Consider the following 27,558-nt stretch of genomic DNA (forward strand, 5'->3'; position numbering starts at 1 on the left):
CCCCCCAAGAAGGAGGGGCAGATACGCATTTCCACGGCCCGCCTGTCACATCCCAGGTGCACTTACAGCCGTGGCTGGCCGGTCCCTGGGAGGCACGTGCTCACGCCAGGCGCCTGCGCCATCTACTTTCCCAGGCAACGTACTGGGGGGAGGGGCAGGGGAGGAGGAGGGGGAGGGGCAGGGGCGGGAGCCATAAACAGCTGTTACACAGTTTCCCTCCCCGAGAGACCATCCCAGACCATCTTTCCCAGAGTTAAAAAAATATATGGTCTTTGCGTTACCATGGAGACTTTAGTAACACAGTGGTTTTTTCCTTTTCCTTCCCCCCACCGCCCGGCTAAGTTTAAAAACATCTCCAAAAGAGTTCAGAGAACTTTTCTAGGGCAATTTTGATGCGTTTGGCTTTTCTGCAGGGTGAGTTCGATTTCATTGTGTTCACAGGTTCGAAGAGGTTGGTGTGTGTCCACGGGTTCAAATTCAAGCTCATGTCTAGGAGTCTGCACCCCACATCACTGTCACCCTTCGCCTGGAGGGTGCCCTGCTTTCCGCCCCCTCACAGCTGCCCTCGGGGGTCTCCTGCCTCCGCCTCCTGGGTCCTGCTTATGAAAAGTGACCCCACAAGCCCTCCCACCGCCGGTGAACCCAGTCGGCCCCTCCGGGTGAGCTCTGTGATGTCCAGTTAATTCTCTGGGCATTTTCAAATATGTAGCCCTTCCCAACAGTGTGAATAAAGCATTCCCATTTTTAATTAAGTTAACCATTTTCTCGAAAAATTTTGGCATCCAGGGAAAAATAAGGGACCTGGGTTCTTGGTTCCTAGCACTGCCAGCAGCGTTGGCTGCTGGGGCCGTGGGGCTGGGGGCCGGGAGGGGATCCCCCCGCTGCCGGTCAGCTGCGTGGGTGCTTGAGGTGAGGGCGGCCGCTTCGTGTTGGGGCGGGACCGGGCCTGGCTGCCCACGGCACGGAGACAGGGCCTCCTCGGAGCCGGCTGCAGCGAGGGACGGGAACGGACTGACCCCCCAGTCCCGTCCCCGTGCAGAATGCGAAGTGGACGCCCAGGCTGGGGACGGCCGATGAGCCTCTGAAGTAACTAAAATTGGAGACACCCAGCAACCCCCCTGCGTGTCCGCCGGACGGACACTGGAAGGGAACGGCTCCCTTCTCCTTCTTCCTCGAAAACAACTGGGGAAATGGGCTGCAGCCTCGGGAAACCCGGAGCAGGGGAAGGGAACAAAGACCCAGGAAACGGAGACTGGGCAACGCGACCTCCCACCAAAACAGTTCAGGGCTTTATTCATCCCCAGGAACACTCGCTTTTTAATGTGCTCAGCGGCCTCGTCTTCGTCACCCTCGTCCACGGTTCGCTGTGATTCTCCTATTACTAAACCAGGCAAACAACGACTTCACCTGACCACATCGACTCACGCTACGAAGATATCCTAGCAACGCTTACAATAGTGAGATACAGAGTTAAAGCTGGGAACTGCTAACAGCGCGTGGCGAGCGATGAGCCGTGCGAGGCGGGTGGGGGTGAGCGTGCCCGGGGGTGACAGTGTACCCACACAGGGAGGGGAGCGGGGAGGGGTCGGGGGTTGCGGGACGGTCACGTTCCTCTGGGACACACGGGGACCTTTAACGCTGCCCCTCGCTTAGAAAGCCCAGTGGGCCAGCAGGTCACATTTCCCCGGAGATGACTCCCTGTCTCTCAGACGATCGTCACTTACTGAACACGCAGCGTCACGGGGCCGTTCACCCGGTCAGCCCCCACCCTCTAGACTGTGAGGTGAGAAACGGCAGCCGTTTTGTTTTTACACTCTGGAGTTAAAAGTGTCCGAATGTTACCCTTACACGGATTTAAAATAGTGGGACGGTTGAATCTTTGGGCCCACACACTGGAGGCTTAGGTACGTTTATAAGAGAGCCCATTGTCCATCTCAGGTCATTGGCTTAATGCAGGATTTGGTGACTTTGTGGGGTGTCTGGGGGGACAAAGGAAGAGTCGAGGTCAGTTGTGTTCAGATGGATTAACAACACGTTCATGGAGCTATGCCTGGCTTCTAACCTCCACCTCCATGAAGATTCTCTAAGGGGTAGAACAACATTGTAAATGATTTGCTTAGGAAATCGGGGGGCGGCGCCTCGTGCAATGTTCACCACCGTCTACCGACCAAGGTCAGAAATAATCAGGCCAATGACACCCCCGTCCACGACAAATCAGGCCAACTCATCTCACTGGCCGTCGGCCCCCCACACTCCCGGCCTGTCCGACCAACATCGGGTGACCTGTCACCTAAACCGAAGGCCCACGGTCGAGGGGCCTCACACACACCTGTTTCCTTGCCTGGGGCAGAGCTTCGCCGGGATTCTGAGCGGGGTTTGACCACAAGGTACTGAGTGGAGCTTAATCATGAGTCGGGGCCGGAAGAAGAAGCCGGGAGAGGAAATCTTTCAGACTATAACCGCCCAAAAGCACGCAGGCCTCACGCGGAAGCAACCGCCGGGGTCCCCCGCGTGGGTGTCTGGGAGCAAAGCCAGGAAGGGAGGGGAGGGCATCTGCTGGGAAGGCCGGGCGGCCGTGGGGGAGGCACTCGCGGTCCCCGCGGCTACTTGACGAGCTCCTGGAAGAGCTCGGAGCGCAGGAAGCGGGGCAGCGAGTCCTTCTCCATCAGGGCGTGGACTCTCCTCTGCGCCACGTCGAAGCTGCTCAGGGAGGGCTCCACCAGGTTCTTCACCGTGAGGTCCTTCGTGACGTGGTCAATGTTCACCTGCGGGCGGGGCAAGGGGCCACGATGAGGGGGGGTGGGAGGTGAAACTTCTCAGCAAAGCACACGACAAAGCACACGACCCCGGGGCGGGGGGCAGTGACAGAGGGAGGGCTATCGCCCAGGCCGGGCGGCTTGGCAGGTGGGAGTGTGGTCCCGGACACCTTAAGGTTGGGGGTTCGATCCTCAGTTGGGGCACGGACGGGAGGCAGACGATTAATGCTGCTCTCTCGCGTCGATGTTTCTCCCTCTCTTTCTTTCTCTAAAATCCACAAACATATCCTTGGGTGACAATTAAAAGCAACAGTGAGAGCTAACATTGCTACTTTCCAGGCCCGGGGTGGCCACTGTTGACTCTGGTTAAGTGTGTGACTCGGGTTAAGACGCAGCCAGTGTAAGGCGGGCACTCGGTGCCAGAGTCCCCGTGGCTGCAGACGCATGTGAGCCTTACTGACCCCTCTGGACCCCGAGACTCAGCCTTCCCTTCTAACAGGGAAGGGAAAACATAGACACACGTGTATCAAGGTGACGTGGCTTCCTCAAGGTCACAGAGCCAACGGGCGTGTTGAGACCAGAGCCCCAGACTTTGAATCCAGCAGCGAGTTCATCTCGAAGCTCAGAAGACGCAGGCCAGGCCGTACGTGAGCGCCCACTGGCCCCTCGAAAGGGGACCACCGTTTGCTGGGGCTGGAAACTCAGCCAGGATTTTGTCTGCTTTGCAACGCCATATTCAGTGTCTCCTTGTTTGGTGACAACTCCAGTGTCTGAGTAAGGAGCCCCAAGGACAGCGTTTTCCTGGGGTGCAGACCAACGAGCCCCTCACCGACAGGTGGCGGCCACGCCCAGAGATTGCAACGAACCCCAGAGTTCCGCGAAGGGGACCGGGTGTGACAGAAAATAATCCCTCTACAATTCTCATTATTTCCTTGCTAACATCATAAACAGAGACTCGTGGTGGCAGAGAAAGGGCTGCCCAGCACCATGGCCTCAGGAATGGGGGAAGCTGAGGGCAGAGGAGGAGGCGGGAGAGGGTCCCAGCTCAGTCTCCTGCACAGCAAGGCTGTGCCCACGTCTCTGGGGGGCCCTCACCTTCTCCATGTCGCCCTCCAGCTCCCACCACCAGCTCCGTGTTGGGGAGCGCGCCCCCTGGTGGCAGACAGGTGTATAGTTCGTCTGTACTAATTCGGAACCAGAGCCTGGAGAGCCCAGGAGGGAATAGGCACACTGTGGGGGTGGGGGTGGGGGTCCCTCTCACACCACGACCGAGGTCAGCTGCCACCCACGGGGCTTGCTTGGACCACTCCTGGGCTGACCCCACATCTCGTGAAACACTCAATGCCCAGAGGGGATTATGGGGCACCCTTCGGCACCAGGGCGATGTGACCGAAACCTCATGAACGGTCGGTTTCTGCGGTGGCCGTCCGGAGGCCCCCAGAAGGCTTTCCGACTCCTCTTTCATAAATAGCAGAGGGCGGATAGACTGCCCCAAGGCTTCTTTGAGATCAACATCCATCTTGTCTTTAGCCACCAGTGGGATCCCATCTTCCAGTGGCCAAGCGGATTTCCGTGAGCAGGGGGCCTGCTGTCCTACCCAGACAGTCAACAGCAGAGGCCCGGGGAGGGACTAAGGGTGGGGAGGGGTGTTGAGGGGTAGAAGATACTCCACAGAAAGGAAAGGGCAGGAGAGGGGAAGAGAAACAGTGAGGGGTGGGAACGCTCGTTAGCACTAATTAGTTCAGACACGGACGCACGCACCGTGTAAGTCCACCCCCTCAGTCTGCAGAGCCGTCTTCCTGATCCCCATTTTCACCAAGGAAGTCACGGGGGGCAGAGAGACTCACACATCCAGCCAAGACGACACGGCCTGTGATTCCTACCTGCTGCCCCGTGCGGGGCCACGCTGCGGGACCAGGCTGCGGGCCCAGGGCGGGGGCAGGGTTCAAGTTCGCACCCACTCGGCCACGCTGCCCTGCTTCTGCACCCGGCAGGTGTCCCAAACCGCGGGACAGGGACACGGTGGCTGCTGCCCCCTGCATCCTTCAGGGCCACGCCCTCCCACCGGCCCCTCGGGACCAACCTCCTTAGGGGCCTCGGCCCGGATGAATTCTTCATAAATCTTCTTCGCCTTCTCCGCTATCTTGTCCGGGGACCTGGTCTTCTTGAAGTCCTCGCAGGCCATCCAGAACTCCAGGTTCTCCTCACTGAACTCCGACTTCAGGAAACTTTGGAAGCTGGCCAGTCCGTCTAGCGAGGAGAACGAGGCGAAGGAATGAGATAAAACAGATGCACCTGTCTGTCTACGTATCTCTCTGTCCGCCTGCCCACCGATCACTGCCGCCTCTGTGCGGCCTGGGCTGGCTCCTTACACACTGAGGTCCTGTCACCGCTCCAAGAACCTCATCGAGCCCCCTCCTTTACTTCCCCTTACAAACCGAAGAGGCGGGTGTGACTAATGCCCGACTTTACAGGCGAGGGCAGGGAGGTCTCGTGACCTGCCCTTCCCTCCTGGGCGGGTGGGAGGCGGAGCTGGGTCCAAACCCGAAGTCCATCTGTCGGCTGGTGAGGGCGGTTCACCTGCAGACAGCCTCAGGTCGAGCTGTGACCAAGAGTGGGTACTTGCTAATTTTGGATTTTAAGTAGGAAAAAAATACATTTCAGACTTGGCTTTGGCATATAAGCAATAGGAGCTTGGATTATTGTGTGTAAGCGACTTACAATTCTTTTGTTTCTTTCTGCGGATGACTTCTGAGCAAATCAGGCCCTGTAATGGGTCATAAGTAAGTGACATACTCAAGGTCCTGCCTGATGGAGCGACAGAGTGTGGGGGGAGCAGAAGGAAAATGACCGCATGAAACACATGTGCACAACAAAGGAACTCACGCGAGAAAAACAGTGACGGGGTTAGACAGAGAGAAAGATGGAAAGAAAGGCCCCCGCCTGCCTCCGGGAGGAAGTGACCTTGGATTTCAGCCCTGAAGGATGCGTGGGAGGGGCCTGAGGCCGAGAGCACACCAGGGGAGAGGCTGTGCCCACCAGTTACACATCGGTTTTAAAACAGACTGAATTCACCTCGGCTGGTGTGGCTCAGTGGATTGAGCACCAGCCTGTCAGCCAAAGGGTCACCTGTTCGATTCCCAGTCAGGACACATGCCTGGGTTGAGGGCCAGGTCCCCAGCAGGGGGCGTGTGAGAGACAACCAGACGTTGCTATTTCTCTCCCTCTCTTTCTCCGTCCCTTCCCCTCTGTCTAAAAATAAATAAATAAAACCTTTAAACAAAATAAAACGGAGTAAATTCAACCCGATTGTAGCTACTCTGACCCCGTGTTCAGTTAGCTCTGCGGCTGGAAGCCCCAACTGCTAGGTGAGGAGTCCCTGGCTGAGGGCACAGAGAGGCGCTGGAGAGAATGCAGGGAAACCCCTCTACCTGCTCACTGTTTCCTCCCTTTTCAGAGTCGACTACATCTCTCTCTCTGCACAAACATGTCTTTAACATGGAAATTCTAATAAATCAGTTTATATATAGAGAGAGAGCCCACTTCCATGTCTTCTCTAAGGATGGAGGGAGGTTTCCAGAGGCAGGAGAGAGAAGGGACAGGCCTGCTTCCGCCTGCGGGCCTGAGTCTCATCATTTCTGAGTCAAAGGCCCTGGGCACCTTCTCGATGCCTCCCACTCGTCTCGCTCAGCCCAGTGAGAGCTTCTGTCCCCTCGAAGCCCCAGACCGATGCACACAGGGTCCTGAGCATCGTTGTGGCTGAAATGGACTGTGTGTGGGGACATAATTATATATCCTTCTCCTTAACGGCTTGAAGGCCTGGAACCAGTCCTGCTAATTCTCAGGTTTCTCAACGACAGCGATTAACACCCGGCCCAGGGCTCTCAGTGTTCACCGCATGTCAGCGTCACCTGCCAGGTGGCTGGGGGCCCCTCACCGTCTCTGTACGACCATGAATAAGTCACCTGACAACCATTGTCCTCTGAGTTAATGGGATTTGGGGCTCAATAAGCAAAGTGAGTTCGTTTGTCATCCATCGAGTCAGTAAACATTTCTCGGACAATTTATAGGTGCCAGGGCAGGGTCTCTGTGTAGCACAAAAAAACCCAAAGAGGATAAAAAATGGGTAAGATTGAGAAAGTTCCAAAAACGGAGGTGTCAGTGTTCTGCCTCCGAATGTCAGATACTCAACATCCCGCGGGAGGCAGGCGCTGACCCAGCAAAACAACGAAAAACTGTTCGTACGATTTGAACACACGTTGCTTGTTATCTACTCTGGGCTGACTGGGCTGAAAGATCCTGTGAGAAACGGCTTTTAAATCCTCGTTCTTGCAAAGCACCTAACAAAATTCCACACTCCATTTTGGGATGACGATGGTGAAATACGGGGTGGATGTCTTCAGCAAAGTCATTTTTTTAGAGTGGACTCTTCAACAAATATTTATTTTCCCCAAACTGTTCACTTCCTGTTGCAAAATTTTCTGGATCAAAAAGACCAAATCCCAGCTGCCAACGAGTCTGTAAGGCGCAGCTGGAGGAAATTGATGTATACAGAGAATACAAAGTAGCAAACACTGAGCACAAAGTTGCAAGTATCAAGCAGCATGATCGATGTGCAGACAAATGTCTCCGGAAGCTCAGGGGGAGGAAGAAAGACCAGACACTTAGTATTTAGATCAGCTTTGACAGGACGGGGAGACTCTCAACAGAAAAGACACGGAGTCAGAGCACATACGAGAACCACTCGATGAATGCGTAAGTGAGTAGGATGACAGACCAACATTTCTCTGTCTAAAATCAATCAACCCGTGAAGCAAACAAACCAAGCATCCAGGCAGAGGGTGGGAGGGCAGTTCGGTGCGGCCGCTGACCAGCCCCGTCGGTACTCTGGAGAGTCTTGGGTACTGGGGGCTGGCGCGTGACACAGGCGGCCCTGGAAACGCCAAGGGTCATAGGTCAGGGGAGAGGTGGGTTCAGGTGTCTTGGCATCGGCCTGGAAGGGCATCGCACTGGCAGTTCTGTCCGGTCTGGCAGGAAGCCACGACCCGTGTGCTGCCAGAAGAGGGACCTCGCGACCCTGGCCGGGTCACGGAAGCGGTGAGGCCACGGTCAGGGTGAGCACGCCCTCCGCCCGGGGTACCACGGCATCTCCGCCCGCACTGACCCGTCCCGAGCGAGGCCCAGCCCGAAGGGGCAGGGTCGCTGTTCTGCATGGAGATATTAGCCTGCGGAGGTCGCGGCTGATCTGAGAGATACAGACACACTCTTTTCTTAAATATTGTTACATGCATCGGGCACACAGGTTCAGGGGCGTGGCTGGCTGAGCGTTCGGCCATGACGTGGCAGCCGTCAGCTTGCTCACCACACGCCTTATGTGTGTGATTTTCTACAGCGAATGTGTGTGATTTTCTACACACAAATGCTACCTGGGAGACACCACGAACCTTGAAGTCCGTGTTGCTCTGGTGCTTTTTCCATGAACTTCAAAGTCAGTGTTGTGGGTTTTTTTCTCCTTTACTGTTGAAAATGGCTGGAAAAATATATCAATTTGATAATGCAAGAAATGCTGAGGAAATCCAGCGTGTGCTACTTGAGTCTCTTATCAAAACAGCTTTGCAAGTGTCGTGAGTATTCACACCATGAGTGCAGCTGCCTTGTCTGCGGAGCCGATACAAATGTTTGCAAAGCCAGTTACTGAAGATTCTGATTAATTAACATTGAAGACCTTTTTCGGTTGTATTTTTCCGCAATCGTGACATTTCCATTATGTGAAAAGGAAAAGAAATATTCTTTATGTTTTTACATTTGTTTGTTGAATAACTTCTAGACTGTAACTGAAAATAGATGGAAACTGTGTATTTTATTACATAAATATAATAAATGCAAATGTGCCGTGTTTTAGGTTTTTTTTTCTCGTATTTCAGCACCTACTAGTAAGGAATGTATCTCTCAGATACACGCGCCCGATGCAGTAATTTTGGTGGGGGCACGTGGGTCAGGACACAGGTGCCCCTGTGGACGGGCGTGGGCGTGGCCTATAAACTCGAGTCCTCTCTGTCCTGGTCTCCAGCACGCCCGCCCCCTCTCAGCTTCCCTGGTGGAGGTCACTTTGGAACATTGGGAAATGCTGGCGTCATAAAGACAGGTCAGACTCACAGTTGTTCTGCAGCAGCTTGTCCAGGGAGTCACGCCATTGGAGAGCTTCCCCTGGGGGGGGCCTGCGACAGGTGGAGACAGAACAACCATGGTGTTAGAGGCAGCTGGATGCGGACCACCAGAACCACAAGCACGAGGGTGATTGACAGCTGGGACGGAGGGGCTGGGTCTGCTCTCAGATGGCTGCTTTGTACGTTTTCACCTCTCTCTGGAAAACCTGGTTTGGTGGGGCCCCTTTCGGAAGTGGGGTCTGTTTGTCGCGAAGCTGCGTGTGACATTCTGGTAGACACCGTGCCGGTGGCTCCCGTTGTGAGTTTTTCCCCCCTAAATGGGACTGAATGAAGTAAGGGCCCACCTGGGGGTGGGGCCCACATTCTGGGACTCGCTGCCCACCCCCGGGTGAGTCAGCACAGGGCTCAGACGTCATGCCCACGCCCACCACCCCTCCAGCGAGGCCGCTGGAAGCTGGAATGTGTGTCGGGGGCGAGTCTTCATTCTTAAAAGGCTGACTGCATTTTTCCCGCCCAGGTAGCACAGGCTGTCGATTTCTCACCGATCCTCCGCTTCCTAAGAAGCAAGGCGGTTCTCCGTGGAGAACAGGGAAGTTGTACGCCAAGGGTCCAGGCCCCACTCCAAGGGGAGGGTGGGGGCCCCCCAGCCAAGGCCCCTGCATGCCCTGTGGCCACCCCAGTTACTGCCAATTCCTCCCTCCACCCCCCCTGAGGGCAGGGCAAGTCGGGCAGGGCTGTTGGGGAGCTCGGCTCGCGGTGCTGTCAGGGCTGACCTGCTCACACGGGGACGTGACTTCCTCATCGTCACGTCAACGCGGACTAACGAGACCTCCATCGGAGCTGACAAAGATGTTTCTCCTAATAGGACTTTTCTGTAGCTCCCATTTACTCACCGTTCAGACAGAACAGGAAAAACCCTGCTTCTGGGTTTTTGAAAAAACAACATCTTAGGGCTCTAATTAGACAGATGAGAAGCAGGGCCTGCTGAGGCTCCAGGCTCCGACCCCGCCTGTGTGGACGTAGGCGGTGGGGGGCCCTGGCGTTCTGGGCGAAAGTCCCGTGAGTGACTGGTGCCTGCCTCTGCCTCGAGGCGGGACACACACAGACCTGGAGACCCAGTCCCATGACTAACATTTCACGTAGCGTCAGGTTTACTGTGTGCAGGTCACACACGCCAGAGACGAGAGTGACGATCGAGGTGAAATGCCTCGAGGACTCTCTTCTCGTCTCCTGGCGAGGAGCTCAGGCGTCCCAGGGCAAAACCACAGCTCTGGTCCTTGGGAACTTAATTCCACTAATGAACTGCCTTCCCCGCCTGTCTTCCCCGCCCAGCGCAAGCAGCGCAGGAAGGAGAAAGGACGTGCAAAGGGCTTATAAGTGTGTCCCTTCATTTTCTGCCTCACTTTATCGTTGCCCAGAGAAGGACGGATTCCCTGGGGTCCCACACTTGTCCTGGCTCCTCTGTGTTGCCTCCCCCGAGAACTCGTCCTGGTCCTTGCTCCTTCCCGCCTACGTTTCTGGCGCTGGCCTCGCACACCTGCATGTCCTCAGGGCCATGGCTCAGTCTTTGGCGTGTGACAGACGCCACCACGTCCCTGTTAATCACGGGCAGATACTGCAGGACATGAAATCTCTACATGAAAGAAGGCTTGCGTCCTGTCCTGAATCTCTGATTTTATAAGAGTTCTTGTGAAATCACCTTCCCCGTCCTTCTCCCTGGTGGCCCCAGTCGGGCATAGGCACAAGAAATGCCACTGATGGGTGCACCTGGCTCAAACTTGTTCCCGGGTCCAATCTGTCCCTGCGTGTCTGGGAGAACCGGACTAATGCTCACTGTTTGCGGCACATCACAGCCGAGATTCGACTCTTGGAGAGGACGCGTGCATGGCCCGTTCGGGGACCAATTAGTCCAAACTGAGCCGAGGACACGGTTGAGCAAGACGCGGCTGGTGGCGGCAGGAGGTGGGGTGTCTGAGGGGCAGCCTGCCCTGCCCCCAAGTCCGCCGGCCCTCACCAAGCCTGACGTGTTCCAGGGCCTGGGTGCCGACAGCCGCGAGGAGCCCCCAACTTAGGTGTGAACACGCTCAGCCCCGGAGCTGTCCCTGCTCTGACACTGAGTGGCTGTGACCGTGGGAACCTGCGCCGGCCTCTCCGAGCACCGGGGTCTCTGTCCTCCGTGAACAGCTGCACTGTCCCGCGTCTACCTGTCACTTCCAGTGCGGTCCCCACGCGCCCTTGCTCACGGCCCGGGAAATGAAATGCCAGCCCCTCGCTGGCACTTGGTGTCTGATCGGCCCTCACGTCCTCCCTGCCCCCGCAGAGCAAGGGGGTCTCAGGTCCAGGGGCACAGAGCCCCTACCCTGTGACCAACAGGGACCGGGCACCGGGGAGGGACGCAGACGCGAACACCTGCCACGGCGAACACCTGCCACTTTCTGAGGCCCAGACAGCCCGGCCTGACGCCTCTCCCCTCACTGCGCTGCTGGCTGTGCGGCCGACGGGCACAGGGCTGCGGAGACGCTCCCGAACGCCCCGGCCCGGGACTGGCCGTGCGTGGGGCCACGTGTGTGCAGCTGCTGGGAGGTAGAGTGAGGACACACAGCGGAGCCGCAGTAGGCGGCGTGGTGAGGAGACAGCAGAATAGGATGCACCGGGAGAATGTCTCTGCCGGCTCCCCGGCAGGTCACCATGGGGGTGGTAGGCCACGGAAACAGTGCCTGCGAACCGGGTCCACGTGGCTCACTAATCTGTGTGCTGTTTGCCACGAGGACCGGTGGCCAGGTCCACGGGCCATTCCCAGGAGACCCGGGACAGCCGGCGAGGAAGACAGGCTGAGCTGGCCGGCAGAGGCTGGGGACCAGCTGAGGGTGAGACCCGCGTGTGGGCTGCAGTCTCGGCACCGGGGCTGGGGAAGCCGTTTAAGGAGACGCTGGAGCAGGGCCCTCCGCGCACAGAGCCCTCCAGCAGGAGGGAGCAGGGACAGGCGCGGAGGGGCCGAGGGCCTGGGACAGTGTGCATGTGCGCACTGGTCTGTTCCCGTGGGCGGGCAACACAGGGGCCACCGCCCCCGGCCGCTCCGACCCAGGTAGAGAGGCTGGCTTGGGTGGTAGGGACGAACGCCACACTTTCCTACTTTTTCCATGGTTCTACTTTTTTTCCCTAATGAGAAAAATAAAAATATATTCAAAAAACTAGAAAACGCTTTAAAAAAAAGAATTGCCTTTTTTTTTTTTTTTTAGATAAAAGGGGTTAAAAATACCTCCTGGCTGCGAGGGTTTATTCTGTCCTCTGAGGCTTATTTTCATGAATAAGAAACAACACAGAGAAATTTTGAAGTGGGGAGGAGGGAGGTCGTCGAGCTGGCCTGGACCGTAGTCCCAGCCCGTCAGCCCGATAGGCTGGGAAACCTGCCCAGCAGCAGGCGGTGGGCGGCCGTGGGGGCTGGGGATGCGTGGGAAAGCACCGTGAATGCAGTCCCCAGGGGCATGATGAGTTTCCCAAAAACAATTCCAACCTCTGCAAGAAGGAGGGCTGGAAGGCAAGAAAATGATCCCATAATAGCCCCAGGTTTCCTTCCCAAACTGCTTCTCCTGAGCCCCAGTGGCCCCCAAGAGTCCGTGTGGCCCCGGCGGGCCCTCCGAGCAGAGAGGCCGCACCGGGAATGCGCTCCCGGATTCACTGGTGAAGGGAACCGCAGCAGACCGGCCAGCACCACACTGCCGACTCCAAACAGACTCTCTGACCTGTTAAAACGGGGTCTCCTCCTCCTGGTGCCGGCACCCCACCAGGATTAGCGTCCCCTTTCTGAGGGCAGAGAACTCAATTATGCCTCCCTTCTGGTCGGGGGTGGCTTGGAAGTAATGAAAACGGGAGAGTGGAAATATCCACTTTGGCGAACGGAAAAAGGATGAGCAAAGGGCGACCCATCTGTCTCCCAACCAGGCTACTCTATGAAGTCCAATGTCGTCTGTACAGAAACAAAACGGGCCAATTTATACACATTGTTAAATCTACAAAGAAATGGAGGTTAAATGGGGTTCCCCTATTTTTACCACACTCCTGGGGGCACCTCGAAGCTTCTGGGTAAGGGAGGCAGACTTTGAATACGTGCGGCTTCTCTCCTTCCCCCTTCCCCCCGGGGTCTCCAAGGGAAGACTGAGTGTCACTGTCCCAGCAGGGACGGAGGCCAGTGGTGTGGATGCTGGGAGTCCTGTCATTAAGTCGGGTGGGGCCAGGGCTGACGGTGGGCCAAGCTCCCGGCCGCCCAGCTCAGTGTTTAGAACCTCGGTTCCCCCTAAATGGACGGGGGTGCGTGCGGGGAGCTGGGGGTGAGACACAGCCGCAGAAGCCCTGTTGTCAGGGATTCTGACTTACGGGTTGGGGGGAAACTGCTGGACGCGCATTGACCTGAAATAGCAGGTCCAGGGCTCATGCCTTTGGCCGGGAACGGTCCTCTGTCCCGCTGTGGGACTGGGCGATGCCACAACTTGGGGGAGAAACCGAGGGGTTAAATGGCCTGCCCCGACCTGGGCATCTTCCTCCTCAAGGGGGTTCGCCCTGGTGTGTCTCTGCTTGGGTGGGGGAGGCTTGGAGACCTCTGGTAGGTGCGCAAGGGCGGTCTCCTTTAACTGGGTCACAGCTGGGGTCACCCGACCCCAGAGCAGCAAGCGACCAGGGCACAAGGTGGCTGGCACCCCCTTTTAAGGTTTGGTCTGTCTCGCCAACAAGGTCCCGAGGGGGCCTCCCCTTTACTTTTGAGTATCCTGCCTCCAGACACAGAGTAGAGAGATGCTTAGGTAGCAGCAGTTTGGGGGGGCCTGAGCTCAGTGGGCACCCCTCAGGGGCTGGGGGCTGAGCACCGAGCACCCCTGACCCTATTCTAGGGACCCAGGGGGATGACCCACACCCATGACTCACTTCTGGGCCTTGGCTGGCTTGGCTGGCTTCTCCGGCTTCTCGTTGTACGGAATGACGAGGTCGACAGCCGAGTCTGGCTTCTGCAGCAGCGTCCCCAACTTGATCTTAATCTCCTTGGCCCTGGAAGAAGAGACAGAGTGGACAAGGGCGCCCGAGAGGACCCGGATCTGAGACAGACACTCCCTCCCGTGCAGGACACAAAAGTTGCAGGCCCCACGCGACTGCCAGAGCAGCCAGGACGCCTTGCAGGAAACAGGGCACTCGGGTTCCAAGAGCCAGCGTCCTGGAGGCGGTGCAGTGTCGCTGGTTAACACGCATGGCCACACCCTCACCTTAGTTCATACGTGTTACTTTGCTTCGCACACGGCAGAGGTGGCGGTGCTGTTCCCTTCTCACAGGCGAAGACACAAACGGTGGAGAGTTGAAGTCTCTCATGGACAAGGACCCGGCCCATGAGGGATGAGGTCCCACTCGGGGGTCCATAGATGGCCCCCCGGCCCCACTGCCTGCTGGGCTTCTGCGGGCTCTGGGCTCTGCAAGATGCCCAATATGCGAACAAATAATCTGCTTCGATTTCCTGGACGATTTCCCGTCCATGAAACGGCGGCACAGATGTGTCCCCCCGGCCACATCCCGCCGTGGACTCAGCCTCTCCTGCCTGACGACCGTCTTGTCTGGGACATGCTGCCCGTGCACTGTGCTTGACTTTTCCCAGCCCCTCACCCCTCGTTGTTCCAGAATGGCCGCTGCAGCGTCTTCCAGGCCGTGAGCCCTCCACGGGCCAGCCTCCGCGCGTCACGCTCCTTCCCACCCTCCGCGCATCAGAGGGTCCGTGTGGTTGGCGCGCTGAGCCCGGCACCATCACGGGATGCAATTTCACAACTAACCTGCTAAGTTGTCTGTTATCTTGCCACGTGTCTGAATTAAAGAGGAAACCCACCAATCTTTTTTTTTAAAGATTTTATTTATTTATTCTCAGAGGGGAAGGGAGAGAGAGAGAGAGGGAGAGAAACATCAATCTGTGGTTGCCTCTTGCATGCCCCCTGCTGGAGGCCTGGCCCACAACCCAGGATATGCCCTGAGTGGGAATTGAACTGGCAACACTTTGGTTCACAGGCTGGGCTCAACCCACTGAGCCACACCAGCCAGGGCGAAACCCAACAAATCTTAAACATGAACCCACAAGACAAGCTGTCGTAGATGGGCAGAGCCAAAAAGCCGCCTGCTCCCATCCCCTCGACACTTCACACAGGCCTTTAACGTGGAGTCGGTCACAGGGCGTGATGGTTACCCATGTGTGTGTCCATTTTCCAGGCTGCGGCGAGAACAGCCCGAAGAGGGAAACTGAGTCTTAAATGCCTTCTGACCCCTGCGTGCGGTCCGGCGCTTAGCAACACAGTCAACACACAAAAATATTTGCCACAGAGAACTAAAAATATCTCGGTTTTGCTGCTCACAAATCCCCTCACATTTGTCTCCCAGGCAAGGCGGATTGCAAAGTAAAGCCTCAGAGGGCCTCGGGGTGGGGCGGGGGGGACGCACACACTGTGGCCAGAGCGGCCTCGCTGCTGTGAACACCCAGCGGAGGGACGGCCACGGTAAGGAAGGCGCGTGAGAGCAGCTGTGGTGGGTGTGAGGGGGACGAAGGTGAGAAAAGCCGGCATGTAATTCACAAAAAGCCGTGACCTTCACTCTGAGGCACCGAGACAAGTGCCGGAGAAAAATGCACCAAATGGAAGGTGAAACCAACCAGAGCTCGAAACTGCCACTTGGTTCTCCCCTTTGACACAAACAGGAACGCATCGGACAGTGACTGCACGTTCAGACAATGCCATCCGAGGAGAGTACTTCCCCCGTGCTTATGATGTAGCTCAGCCCCGGCGGCCCTGACTCACGCAGGCGTTTCTCCCGGCCGCGCTGCGGGAACGCTCGTGAGCAAGTGGCACTTTCCGCCTCCTCTCATGTGACCCTCTTCCCACCTTCTGGGTGAAATTTTAAGTAAAATTCAGAGGAAGCTAATGCTTTCTCTTGATGACTCACATTAGTGATTTCAGTCGGCAGGGGGTTTGAGTCATTTCAGGACTGTGCAGTTTGTAATCTGTGTCTGGGACACAGGCTGGGACACGTGACCTTGGAAGGTCCTGGGCCGCCTGGCCCCCTGCTGCCTGTGGGCGCACTGAGAGTGGATGCTACCACCTTGCCGTACACCGAGCGGAGGAAGTCCAGGTGCGTGAAGACAGAGACCGTGCTGACTCTTTCAAGACACAACGACATTCGAGCCAAACTGTCCCACAGCCACTGAGTTACGAAGTCCTGCGCTGGGCGTCTCAAGGGTTGTGGAGCTGGCCCTCGCCTTGGACACGCATGGGACAGCTGCCCGTGGGGCCCACACGTGTAAATCACATGCTAGGCATTCCCTGGTCATCCATAGAAGTGGGCGGGAGACACTGATGGTGAGGAACACAGGCCACGGCCTCGGGGAGCTGAACCGCACACTCATGTGGCAGCAGGAAGACTGTGCGGTGGGGAGCCCCGGGCTTCCTCCCCACCCCGACATCCCCCGCCGTCACACCCCCCGTCGTCACATTACCGGAGCGATGTCGGTCTCTCCCACCAGAATGTCTGGTCCCCAAGCACATACAGGCAGCACCTACTTCGTTCACAGCTCCCGTCTCAACCCAGGGCCTGGCATTGGCCGGAACACGGCAGGTAAAACATGGTAGCCATCATCTCCACCACCATCCCACCACCATCCCAGCACTATCACCGTCACCTCTAATTTAACTCTCAGTTTGTACCACGCGTTGGAGTTTGTAGTCGTCTCCCCTGACTTGGGGAACGTTAATAATTCACTGCGTCCTGGTTGGACGGATGAACTCCACGCCTCTGGCTCTTGCGGATCAGCTCAGCGATCTTGGTGAGTTTCTTCCATTCTAAGCTGCCATTTTTCTACTCGAAATGGCGATGGTACAGTGTCTCCCTCACATCTGTGTGCGTGTGTGTGTATATATATGTATATATACACACATACATATATATACACTGTGAACAGTCTGAGTTCCTCCTCTATTCCCCTCCAGGCGTGTTTGTTCTCCTCCCCGCGGACAGCGTCTCGCACGGGCATGTTGGCTAAGGAACATTTCTTGAAAGGATAAACACATAGACCAGACCAGACCAGAGTAGACCGAGCTCAACCCTCGTGGACCCTCTAGAGTTACCGACCCTAATCCTGGCAGAGTGGCGGGGACGCACAGCCCAGACACGCAGGGCACAGAGCACCACGCCGAGACCTGGCTGTGGCCCGGCGAAGCCCGGCATCCCACTGGCATGTCACCTGCCCCGAACTGTGATTTAAAAATAAAACGGCCCTGGCTGGTGTGGCTCAGTGGACTGAGCGCCAGCCTGTGAAGCAAAGGGTTGCTGGTTCGATTCCCAGTCAGGGCACATGCCTGGGTTGAGGGCCAGGTCCCCAGCGGGGAGGCGTGCAAGAGGCAGTCACACATTGATGTTTCTCTCTCTCTCTCTTTCTCCCACCCTTCCCCCTGTCTAAAAATAAATAAATAAAATGTTTGAGAAACAAAAATAAAATAAAATAACAGAGACAAGGAGAGTGTTGTTTTCTCTGAGCATGGCCACGCCCTAGGCAGGGATTCCTGTGGAAAGAAAGCGATTTCCCATGGTTTGGTGGCCTGTCCCTGACCCACTCATCAATCAGAAAAGGCTACCAGGGGCGATGAAGGAGCGAGTAGGGGGTCAGGGCACGACAGGACACAGGCATTTGGCCCCTCGGACCTTCCGCCCCGTCTTATTCCGCATCGTTGGCAGCCCTGCTGGGTTTGGGTAGCTCCCCTGGGAAGCCAGATAATGACCCGTCTTGGAAAACGGCCCTGCAGCTAACGAAGACAGAAGTTTATGGTTTATTTTGAGTTCCGGAGGCGGACGGGTCAGCAGGCGTCCCCGGGGGAGCTTCACAGGGCCCTGGCGGGACTGGCCGCTACGCGGGCCCATGTCACTTAGCTTTCGGTCCCAAGGAGGGACTTGAGACTCGGTTCGCCCTTGCACTTGGCCGCACCTCAGTAACTTGCTTTCTGTGACACGGAGGAAGGAAGGAGAAGTGGGGATAAAGGAAGGAAGGAGAAGCTGGAGAAGGGGGAGGGGAGGAGAATGCAATTCACTGAGCCGTTCCTTCACGTCCACACGGACAGCATCCCTCCATCAGTGAGTCCCACCGCGTAGCGTGTCCTCTCCCATGAACTTGGCTGAAGGAGGTGCAGACCCATGGCCTCAGCGCATCGGAGCGCTGGGTCAACAAGTGCCTTTGCCGAATTTGTAGGAGGGTTTGACCCAGCAGGACTTTCTTGTCTGAAGGGCAGATATGATTTCAGACCACCCCTCCGTTCCCAGCCCAGCGTCTTGTACCAGCATCTCCTTAGTCCCAAGATCCCTGTTTTCAAGGTTACTTATTGATTCACGCACTGGTCTCTCCATTCGTCGTCTGAGATGTCAATAACGCCACCGCTGTGCGTTGGGCACTGTAGGGAGGGGGGCGTGTTTCCCAAGGTCAAGGAGACCTTGCTCCTGACCTCACGTGGCTTCCGCCTTGTAGAGAAGACAGGTGCTCCTTGTTCAGGGCTGCGGCTCGGAGGTGAGGGCAGAGGCCCTGCACTGGAAGGTAGCACGTCAGGTCACCGGTCACCACTCCAGCCCCTGGCTTTGGTTCTCAGGCCTGGTGAACCGTCAGACACGCTTGACATGGTCGGACCGTCTTCTCGGGTTCACGCCACCTTCCCCACGTCTATTCACTGGTCCCCGGGATCCTTCGGCCTCGGCTGACCGGGCTGGGCCCTCTGTGCCCTCTGACCTCGCCGCCAGACCCCTCTCCCAGCCCCCAATCCCATGAGCACTCTCGGAGCCTCGAACCCACAGGGCCCTTCCTGCGGCTTCGTTTTTCTCCACACGCAGGTGGGACCCGCGTGGGCGGCTTCCCGTTCGCGGCAGATGCCGGGGGGCGAGCGACTCCCTGGGGCGGTGCCCACAGCAGACGTTCCACTCAAACCGAATTAGACAGCGCTGTCCCGAAAGTCGGGGCGAGGGGTTCTGACTTGGCCTCACCCGAGGATCCGGCAAGAGGAGGCCGGCGTTCGCAGGAATAAACCCGGGTCCTTCCCCGAGAGAACTTCCCCTCCGGGCCGCCCCACGCCGCTGGCAGTCCTGCCGCCCCAGGGTCCCTGGGTGCCCCCGGGGAAGGGCTGTGTTTGAGACCCTTCCCACCCTCCCCTTCGCTCTGCAGGGAGCGGGGGTCCCACCTGCCGGCCCCCCACTTCAGCACCGTGACAACTGTCAGGCCCCGCCCACTCCAGGAGGGGCACACGCTGTGCTCTGGGGACGGTGGGGCATTAGAGGACAATTGAAAAGAATTTAGAGCCTTTTCCATCCCCCGCAGATGGGAGCGCTGAGGCAATCCCTGCTCACGGGGCGTGGAAGCCGGTTCCCGCTCAGGACCCTGGGCCCCACCCAGCACGCTGCGCCCCCACCTCGGGTGCACAGAGCCTGTCCCACTGGCATCTGAGAAGCCCACTCGGCAGACGTGTGCCAAGAGGAAGAAGCGACCGAGAGAAAGCCTATCGATGGGGGTGGGGATTTAAGAGACTCTCACCCACCTCAGTGGGAGCCCCGGGGGGGGGGCGGGGCCACCCTTTCAGCCTGGGGGAGGGGTGACTGTGTGAAAGCCCCTTGGGGCAGGGGCTGGGTCCCCCCCCCAGAGGAAGGCAGAGGCGCAGCTTAGCACTAAGAGATGAGAGGCTCTGTGAAGTCTGTAAGAGGATGGGAAGGGTGGGCGACAGGTCCCCGGTCACGCTCTTGGTGACAGTGGATGCTCCCACACCCGCTCCACCAAACACTCCAAACCTGGGGGGTCAGTGTCCCCAGGGAAGTCACCAGCCCTGGCCTCTCTGTCCCCGGGGCCTGACTGTGTGTGGGACTGTGAGTTACGTAACCACGAACCCTCGGCCACAGCGAGTGCTTATCCACCTGATAACCATGAAGTTGAATCCCAGAGGAAAACGCTCAGGACCCCGTTAGGCTCCGGATTCAAACGCTCCAGTTGCCAAGACAGTGCGAGGGGGTCCAGAGCCCGCGTCACAGTTTCTGACATGAAGGAATCGTTTGTTTTTGAGTACGAGCATGGTTTTTCACGCCTGTGTTTTATGAAGAGTTGGCGTGGTTTTTAAAAAGGGGAACCTGCTGAAAGAGTTATGGGTGAAACAGTAAAAATACTGTGCCATCTCACAAATTCATTGTCATAGTCCTAGTCCTTAGTCCTCGCCCGAGGACAGGTTTTTCCAGATTTCAGAGAGGGAGGGAGGGAGGGAGGGCGGAACCTCAACCTGCTGCCTTCTGGGCCCGCCTGGACTGGGATCGAACCCGCATGCTGGTTTTTTTGGTCTGTGGGCTGATTCTCCAACCAACTGAGCCACCCAGCCAGGGCTCCTCTGTAGTATTTATGAAAGACGCGGTTATGATGAGCAAGTGCAGAGAGAAACTGGTGTGACCATCCTTTCATTGATTTCTAGAGACTGTCTGTCAGGGAAATCGACACCCTCGTTCACAGGTAACGCCCAGAGAGGGCCAGAGACCTTCCCAAGCACACACAGCGAGGAAGGACTGGGGCAGGGGTCCGCCCCCTCCCCCAGGTCCTTCTCCCCCACCTCACTGCCGTTCCCGGGGCCAGGCAAAGGCAGAGGGTGGGCTGAACCTGTGTCCCTCCTTGCTCTGGGTGTCTTCAATGTTCCTAAAAGGTGTTGGTTTAGGAGTCGCCGTCTAAGGAGGCCAGAACACCATCCGTCCACCAGGCTTCCGTGCTCTTCACCTGCCGGGGGCTCTGCCTTTACAACGCCGCGCAGACCCCTGCTGCCCGAGAGCTGACTGGGACTTCGGAGGAGAAAGATGGAGACCCGGTACCTCGGGCCTCTAGCCACGTGCTTTTACGAGAGACCCTGACCCGACAAATGCAGGTCCATCCGGCCAGCAGGATGGACGCTGGCCCCCCAAACCCAAACTGTCCCCAGATACCACCTCTCCCGTGACAGGGTGCAGGCCCGGCTGACAAGGGAAAACAGATGAGGCCACCCGTCCAGGGCCCTTCCAGACGCAAGGCTCTGGCCCCCAGCTGCTGTCTGCACTGGGCCCTGGCAACCCGGCCCGGCCCAGACCCGGGAAGGAGGGAGGGGAGGCGGTGACAGGTCAGAACCCAGAGCCTGCGGGAGAAACGGCAGCTCGGCGTGGTGACCCCCACCGGTGGCCAAATGCTTCCCATCCTCGTTGACCATTAAGGGCCCTCTGAGTGCCAAGGACAGGCTGTCTTGTCGGTAATTTAATTTTTAGGCCGGGGAGATGAAAATCTTTCTCCTGCACAAATCTCTTGAATCATGGGAGCAGGGAGTAGGGGCCACTGGAGGGTCTTCTGGGGCGGGGGGCCCTGGGGCGGGAAATTCAGCACCCCCCCCAGACTGGCCTGAAGAGAAGGTGGGTGCCACGTCCAGCTCCGCCAACCGTGCTGTCGGACAAAGTCCGAGCACGGAGAGGACGACTTCAAAGAAGCGTGTTCTGGCCTGGCGGACGTGGCATGAATGGATATATGGTGTTGATCTTAGTCTTGCTGTCTCTTGTTGTTCTAACCTTTACTTTTCTGATAATTTGGAATCTCCTAGAAATGCTGACCATTCTCAGAGCTGAACAACAGCTAAGTCAGGCTGAGAACAATATCACCCTAGCCTTTCCCCAAAATAACACCTCCTTCCCTGACCTGATTAAGCAATTGTAGGATAAAATAATATTAGCTGGTAGGGGGCCTGGAATATCCGAAGCAGCCCCCTTAAGTAAGTCCGGAGGCAAATCCCCTCTAATGAAATAGCCCCTGAATGTCTGGAGTTGTTAGAATAACAGCCCCTCCTTTACCTTGAATAGGGATATATATCTATTATAATTAGACAGGCCAAAAAAAATAGAGAAACTAGTTAGCTATTAAGCATGTAAAAAATAATTACTAAGAATATAGAGTTCTTAGTACACAGAGAGATATTTTAGACAGAAAGATAGATAGCTAAATTAGACATCACAAAGACTTATAATGAGTTCCTAACCTCTGCTCGGTCTAGCGTATCGTTTTGCCCCATAACTAACTCTAAGAACTTTGATAAATAATAGGACATTTGAACTTTGTACATAGAGCTATTTTAAGTTGTCTGATTAATGGTTCTCCTGGTCAAAACAATTTTGTTCAACATAATTTAAAATTATGGGAACTTTTGTACTTTTCCTTATTACCTTTGTATTGATTTTTTCTGCTTAACTGATCATGCTATGCACCTGTAAATGTTAATCACTATCAAAAATGAAAATATAAATACCACACCCTGGCTGGCATAGCTCAGTGGATTGAGCGTGGGCCTGCAAACCACACGATCACGGTTCAATTCCCAGTCAGGGCACATGCCTGGGTTGCAGGCCAGTTCCCAGCAGGGGACTCATGAGAGGCAACCATACATTGATATTTCTCTCCTTCTCTCCTTCCCCTCCCCTCTAAAGATAAATAAATAACATCTTTAAAAAATAATAAATTATTAAAAAAATAAAAAATAAAAACCTGCTTGTACTTGCAATAAATGGAACAGTGCTTCACCTGCCTTTGAGCTGTGTAGTTGCCTGTTACCCAGTGCCGATGCCTATCCTCACCTCGAGGGACTCCTGGACCCTGCTGCGGCTGGACCGCGGCAGTTGGGGATGGTACAAAGATGCTGGAGCAGGGCCCGTGCATGAGGTGGTGGCCTGGACCCTCGCCCCTCCTTCTGCCTGGACCTGGTCCACTACTGGCTTCTCAGGAGCTGTCCTGAGCCCCATGTGACTGTCAGGCAGAGTTTTCCCTGAACCACAAGCTCCTGAGCCCCCAGGACCCCACCCCACCTGCTCTTGCTTGCCTAGGACTCGGTGCCTTTTTCTTCCTCACCAGGGGTCCCAGCACCCAGGGCCTTTCTCGTTTCTCCCCAATGGGGCCAAATTTCCCAGCAAGTTCTCTGCCCACCTACCTAAGGAGGCGTGCAGTTCTGAGCGGCCCCCGGAGAAACAGTCCACACTATTTCACCAGTAAGGATGGAAAGGGGGGCTTTCCTGGCGCCTGCCCCCCCTTTATTAAACGGCCCATTCGCAGTCTCAACAACACAGAGCGTCACGGAACCCTCTGCAGCCAGATTTATCCCGAGGCTCCCGTTCCACCACCGCAAGCTCCTGGTTCACGCCTGTTCCCCGGAGGTATGTCCCGACACTCAGCAGGAGCTCTGCCGGCTCCTCTGAGAGTCTAGGGTCCGTCCTCACTGAGTTGGTTTGAGTTAACCGCCACAGTCTCCAGTTCACTCTGTGATCATCTTTTCTATCCGTGGACCCAAGGGCTTGGGAGGAAGCAGGCTCGGTCGACTCCTGCAGACCCTGGAGCCCGGGCCCCTCCGTGGCTGAACACCACCGCCCCAGGAAGAGTCCTTAACTAGAGGTCCTGCTTTGAGGCGCTGTCCCACCCCAAACCGCCCACGTGAGACCCACCTAAAACAGAGATGAAGGGGGAGGGGGTGGGGAGAGAATGGAACATTCAGTAAAATACAGAACCAGAGCGTCGACTTCCCCATACACTGTGTACAGCTCCTGAACACCCCAGCGTGCCCCACCTGAGAAGGCTGAGCCCCTGTGACTGTGGGTCACACCCACCGTGCCCCTAGCAACAGCTGTGTGACCTCAGCAGGAAGCAGACCCACTGGGCGCAGGTGAGGGGTTCGTGGCACCCGTGCCCTGCCCTGGGGCGAACTCTATCCCCAGCTCTGCCTTCACCGTCCCTCCCTGCCCGAGTCAGCTGAGCCGGAGGTCTTGGCATTAGGACGTCAACAGCGGTGGACGAACAGTCGTCACCATGCTGGCTGCTTGCTATTAGGGTGGCATTTGGGGAACCCTAATAATAACACTTTATATGTCAGAATACTCTGCTCATTTCCCAAAGAGCGCTGTTCACTTAAAAAAATAATCTCCTTCGGAGAAGTTCAAGAGGCCCTGGAAATAAAGTGAATTTTCAGAAGAAGGCTAAAATCGCTGGTTGATTAATCACTGGTGGAAGATAAGCCCTTCAGCTGACTCAGCTCCCTTCCCAAAAGGCCTGATCCGCCCCCACGCACACTCCGACAGACCCCGGGGCCGGAGCCGGGGGGTGGGGGGGTGGGCCTGGCGGCTCAGACTCCACAGAGATTACTGTTCTCTTTAAATATATACAAATATGCGAGGTCAACTTCGAGTTTTCATCAGCAATCGTCTCAAAGATCTAAATATATAAAGAAAGAATAGCTCCTATAAATACATCAAAGCGGACTCTGGTTAATGCCTCTTTGAACGTGGAGACAGAAATATTTCCTGAGATTAAAGCGCTCTGTGGATGAGGCAGAATTTGCATCCCTGTAAATTGCCCACAGCTGTGCCCTCGGCGCCCGGCTGGGCTCCTTCTGGGCGACCTGTCAATCACGGGCTCTTTGCTGCTCCCGAATTTTAGGGAGACGTGAACCCGGAGAAGGTCCCCCTCAGCGCGTCTCTTGTTCAGCGCTGGCACCAGCTCAGTCTCACTGTACGTAAACGAGGTGAGACTCCAGAGGGCCGTCGGGGAGCAGACCCCCAGAAAGAGAGCTCGGCCGTTCGTGGGTGCAGATCGGACCTCGACCAGACCGAGCCTGCTCCCACCAGCGCTCTTGCCGCCGCGACGGCGAGCTTGCCCTAAAACACACACAGCTCTGCAATGCGTGTGTGTGTGTGTGGGGGGGGTCCTAAATTATTTTACACGGGTGTTAAATACCTTGACCTAAGCCTGGAGGCTGAGTGACCTCAGCTCCCTCAGTGGCCTGGGAGGAAGATGGGAAAGGGGGGGTGTGGGGAGGAGAGGGAGCGAGCAGAGCCAGGACGGGAGGTTTGGGACTGGGGACGGGGGGGGGGGGGGGGGTTTGGGATCGTCCCCAGCACCNGGGGGGGGGGGGGGGGGGGGGGGGGGGGTTTGGGACCGTCACCAGCACCAGCTGCCAGCTCCGCCTCTCCCTGCCGCCCTGTCCCCACAGCTCCCAGGAGGCAGGACTGTGATTGAGAAGGTGACTCTATTTACGACGGTCATGGGTGATGAGGGATACACACGATAACGGTGGGCTCTGCCACGTGCCAGGAAATCGAGAGGTGCAGGGGCCCAATGCAGGAACAGCCTCTCCTCGGCCAGAGCATGACACTCCCCGTGATCTGCAGCTACGCCCAGCAGCGTAAGAATTGGCCGCATCAGAAGACATAAATGGGGACCATCAGTGGTGACAGTGTCCCAGCTACAAAACGCTAGGCGGAAGCAGGGACAGGTGTGTCCCTGCTGTGTGTCTCGGGACCCATGGTGCATGGCCACAGGACAGCGACAGGAACACAAAGGCAACGTCAGTGGTGACGCTGAGCTTTCGACAAGCGCCCAGCGATCGTTCCCCAGTTCCCCGGACGCCAGGCTGATGTCACCCCCACTGCCGTCGCCTGCTCCCCAGATAACCAGGCGGCTCTAGTCACCACAGGCAAGGACGGGACAGTTTCAGGTGACAAGCAGGCGAAAGGCACCCGTTCAGGTTGGGTGGAGGGAGTTGCGATTCTCAGGGCTGCACACCTGGGAGGGAACACAGTCGGGCACCCCCTCACGACCGGGGCCTCTGGGCGCCGCTCGCCTGCCCGGTTCTCCCGCCCTCCGGCTTTCTAGAGAGCGAGGGACAGGCTGAGAGCCACCAACAGGGACGCCTGCCCTCCCAGGTCGGTCTGATGGCCAGTGTCGACTCCTTGGTTACATTCTAATCACTACGGCTTAATGAGCTACTGTTTTTGTATCTTTTAAAAGTAACCTTCTCTTTTGACACCAGGGAGTAAGGGCGGGCTTTGTGTTCAGTCTCAGCATCTTGGACACAGATCCCTTTGCTATGAGGCTGTCTCTTCAAACATCCTCTGGGGGCTATTTCTAGGGTAAAAGCGCCAAAAAGAGGACGGGAACTGGGGTCATGAGGAGTCGTGGCTGCCCACCGACCGCACAGCCTTCGTGGGGAGACACGCCAGGGCCTCTCGGACCGAGTGGGGGTGCGCAGGCCCGCCTCCAGTGACCAAGTCACCGAGGCTCAGCCCCCGCCCAACCAAACCCATTTCTCAGAAACCCGAGGGAGGCCCCTCCTCCCGTGCCTCAGCGGGGATCGCTGGGGCGAACTTCCTGACCGGCTGGACACGGGTCCTGATGGCTTAGCCCACCTAGGACCCCCCCCCCCAGAACAGCCACTGGTTCCAGGGGAGCCAGGGGCCTCTGGGGTGTGTCCGTGCCCAAGAGGAACTGTGGCGGATAAACCACCTCCTGTCCCAGGGCCTTGCTCTGCCCGGCATTCTGGCTGCTTCCTCCCAGCGGGGTCAGGGTCGAGAGGCACAGAGAGGCAAGAAGCCTCTCCCACAAGGTCCCGCAGGACCCGCAGGACCCCCAGGCGCCAGACAGGTCCTGTTCCCTGTGCAGTCAGCGGCTCTCCCGCTCAGCCTGCAGCCGACGTGCTGGGCTCCATTTTACAGACCGAAAACCAAGGTGCCACGCAACCTGAAGGTGCTCACACACGGGAACAGGGTGCAGATCGGCCTGGCAGTGTGAGGTGGCGTCCGGGACTCTGATATCTCGGCCACAGAGCAGGTGTCTGCGCTGCGGCAGGTGCCTGGTGTGCCACATCGTGCGTGGGCGCCCCGCCACGTCCCCCTCCTGGCCCGGCTCTGCAAACCCTCCGTGGGGCACGCAGGGGACCCGACTCCCCCACTGCAACCCAGCCCCAGCCTCCCCTGCTTCCCCAGCTGGCAGGGCCCTCCGCCGCCTCCGGGTGCCCTCCCCTGCAGCCAGACGGGTCCTCACCTCTCCAGGCAGGAGTGGGGCAAGGCTGCAAGGCCTTTGCACATGTTGGTGGCTGACTCTTCCGCTGGGAGCACAGAGTCTGAGCAGAGCGCGTCTTCTTGGAGAACTGAACTGGGCACTGGACCTGGGCCGCCCCGCTGCGGACTATAAGCAGGCCCTGCCCCGCCACTGTGGGGGGGGGGGGGCGGCGGTGTGTGGCTGGCGGCCAATCCAGAGCCTGGGGAGCCGCGGGGGTGGGGGGGGGGGAGCCTGCACTGGGAGGAGGCTGCATTCCTCCCAGGCCCTGGGGCGCCTCAGGCTCTGCTGGCTCCACCAGGTCGGCAGCTGCTAATCCCAGGGCAGGGCCTGCCGGTCCCCTGGGGATGGGAGAACCACCTGGGACCCTGGGACCCCGGCTTTGCCAGGAAGCTGCTGAGATGTGTCCAGTGGGGGCTTCTAGGGTCTCCAGGAGATGAATTACAATGTATTGAGACTAATGTATCAACACTTGGAAACTGTTTTATAATTTTCGTGGCATGATCCTTCCAACCCAGGATTGTTCAGAAATGCGTGTGGGGGTGGGGGAGGGTTGTTACCGCACTTTACTTTCAAAAAGTGTAAGTTTTAAAGTAAGACCTTTTTCACTGTGGACCTGTCATTGAATGAGGTCTGGAAACTTTACATTCTGTTGAAACTTGCCGTCTATGTTTTCTGGTAAATATTCCTTACGTGCTTGGAAGAACGTACATTTTCTCTTTGGTAGAGACAGGCAAGGTTC

General features: G+C 57.1%; 1 protein-coding gene across 1 annotated transcript; it reads right to left on the minus strand.

Moving 5' to 3' along the window:
- Positions 1–313: 313 nt before the first annotated feature.
- RGS5 (regulator of G protein signaling 5) lies at positions 314–26,931 on the minus strand. The gene is made up of 5 exons (XM_037035060.1): positions 26,802–26,931; positions 13,841–13,960; positions 8,913–8,974; positions 4,840–5,006; positions 314–2,765 (listed from the first exon to the last, which is right to left on the minus strand). Exons 1-5 carry the CDS (start codon positions 26,843–26,845, stop codon positions 2,604–2,606), a joined length of 555 nt encoding a protein of 184 aa, XP_036890955.1. The 5' UTR covers positions 26,846–26,931; the 3' UTR covers positions 314–2,603.
- Between the last annotated feature and the right edge of the window lie 627 nt (positions 26,932–27,558).

This window comes from Sturnira hondurensis, unplaced genomic scaffold, assembly GCF_014824575.4.
Source record: "Sturnira hondurensis isolate 20B ecotype Veracruz unplaced genomic scaffold, ASM1482457v3 Scaffold0022215, whole genome shotgun sequence".
NCBI classification, from domain to species: domain Eukaryota; kingdom Metazoa; phylum Chordata; class Mammalia; order Chiroptera; family Phyllostomidae; genus Sturnira; species Sturnira hondurensis.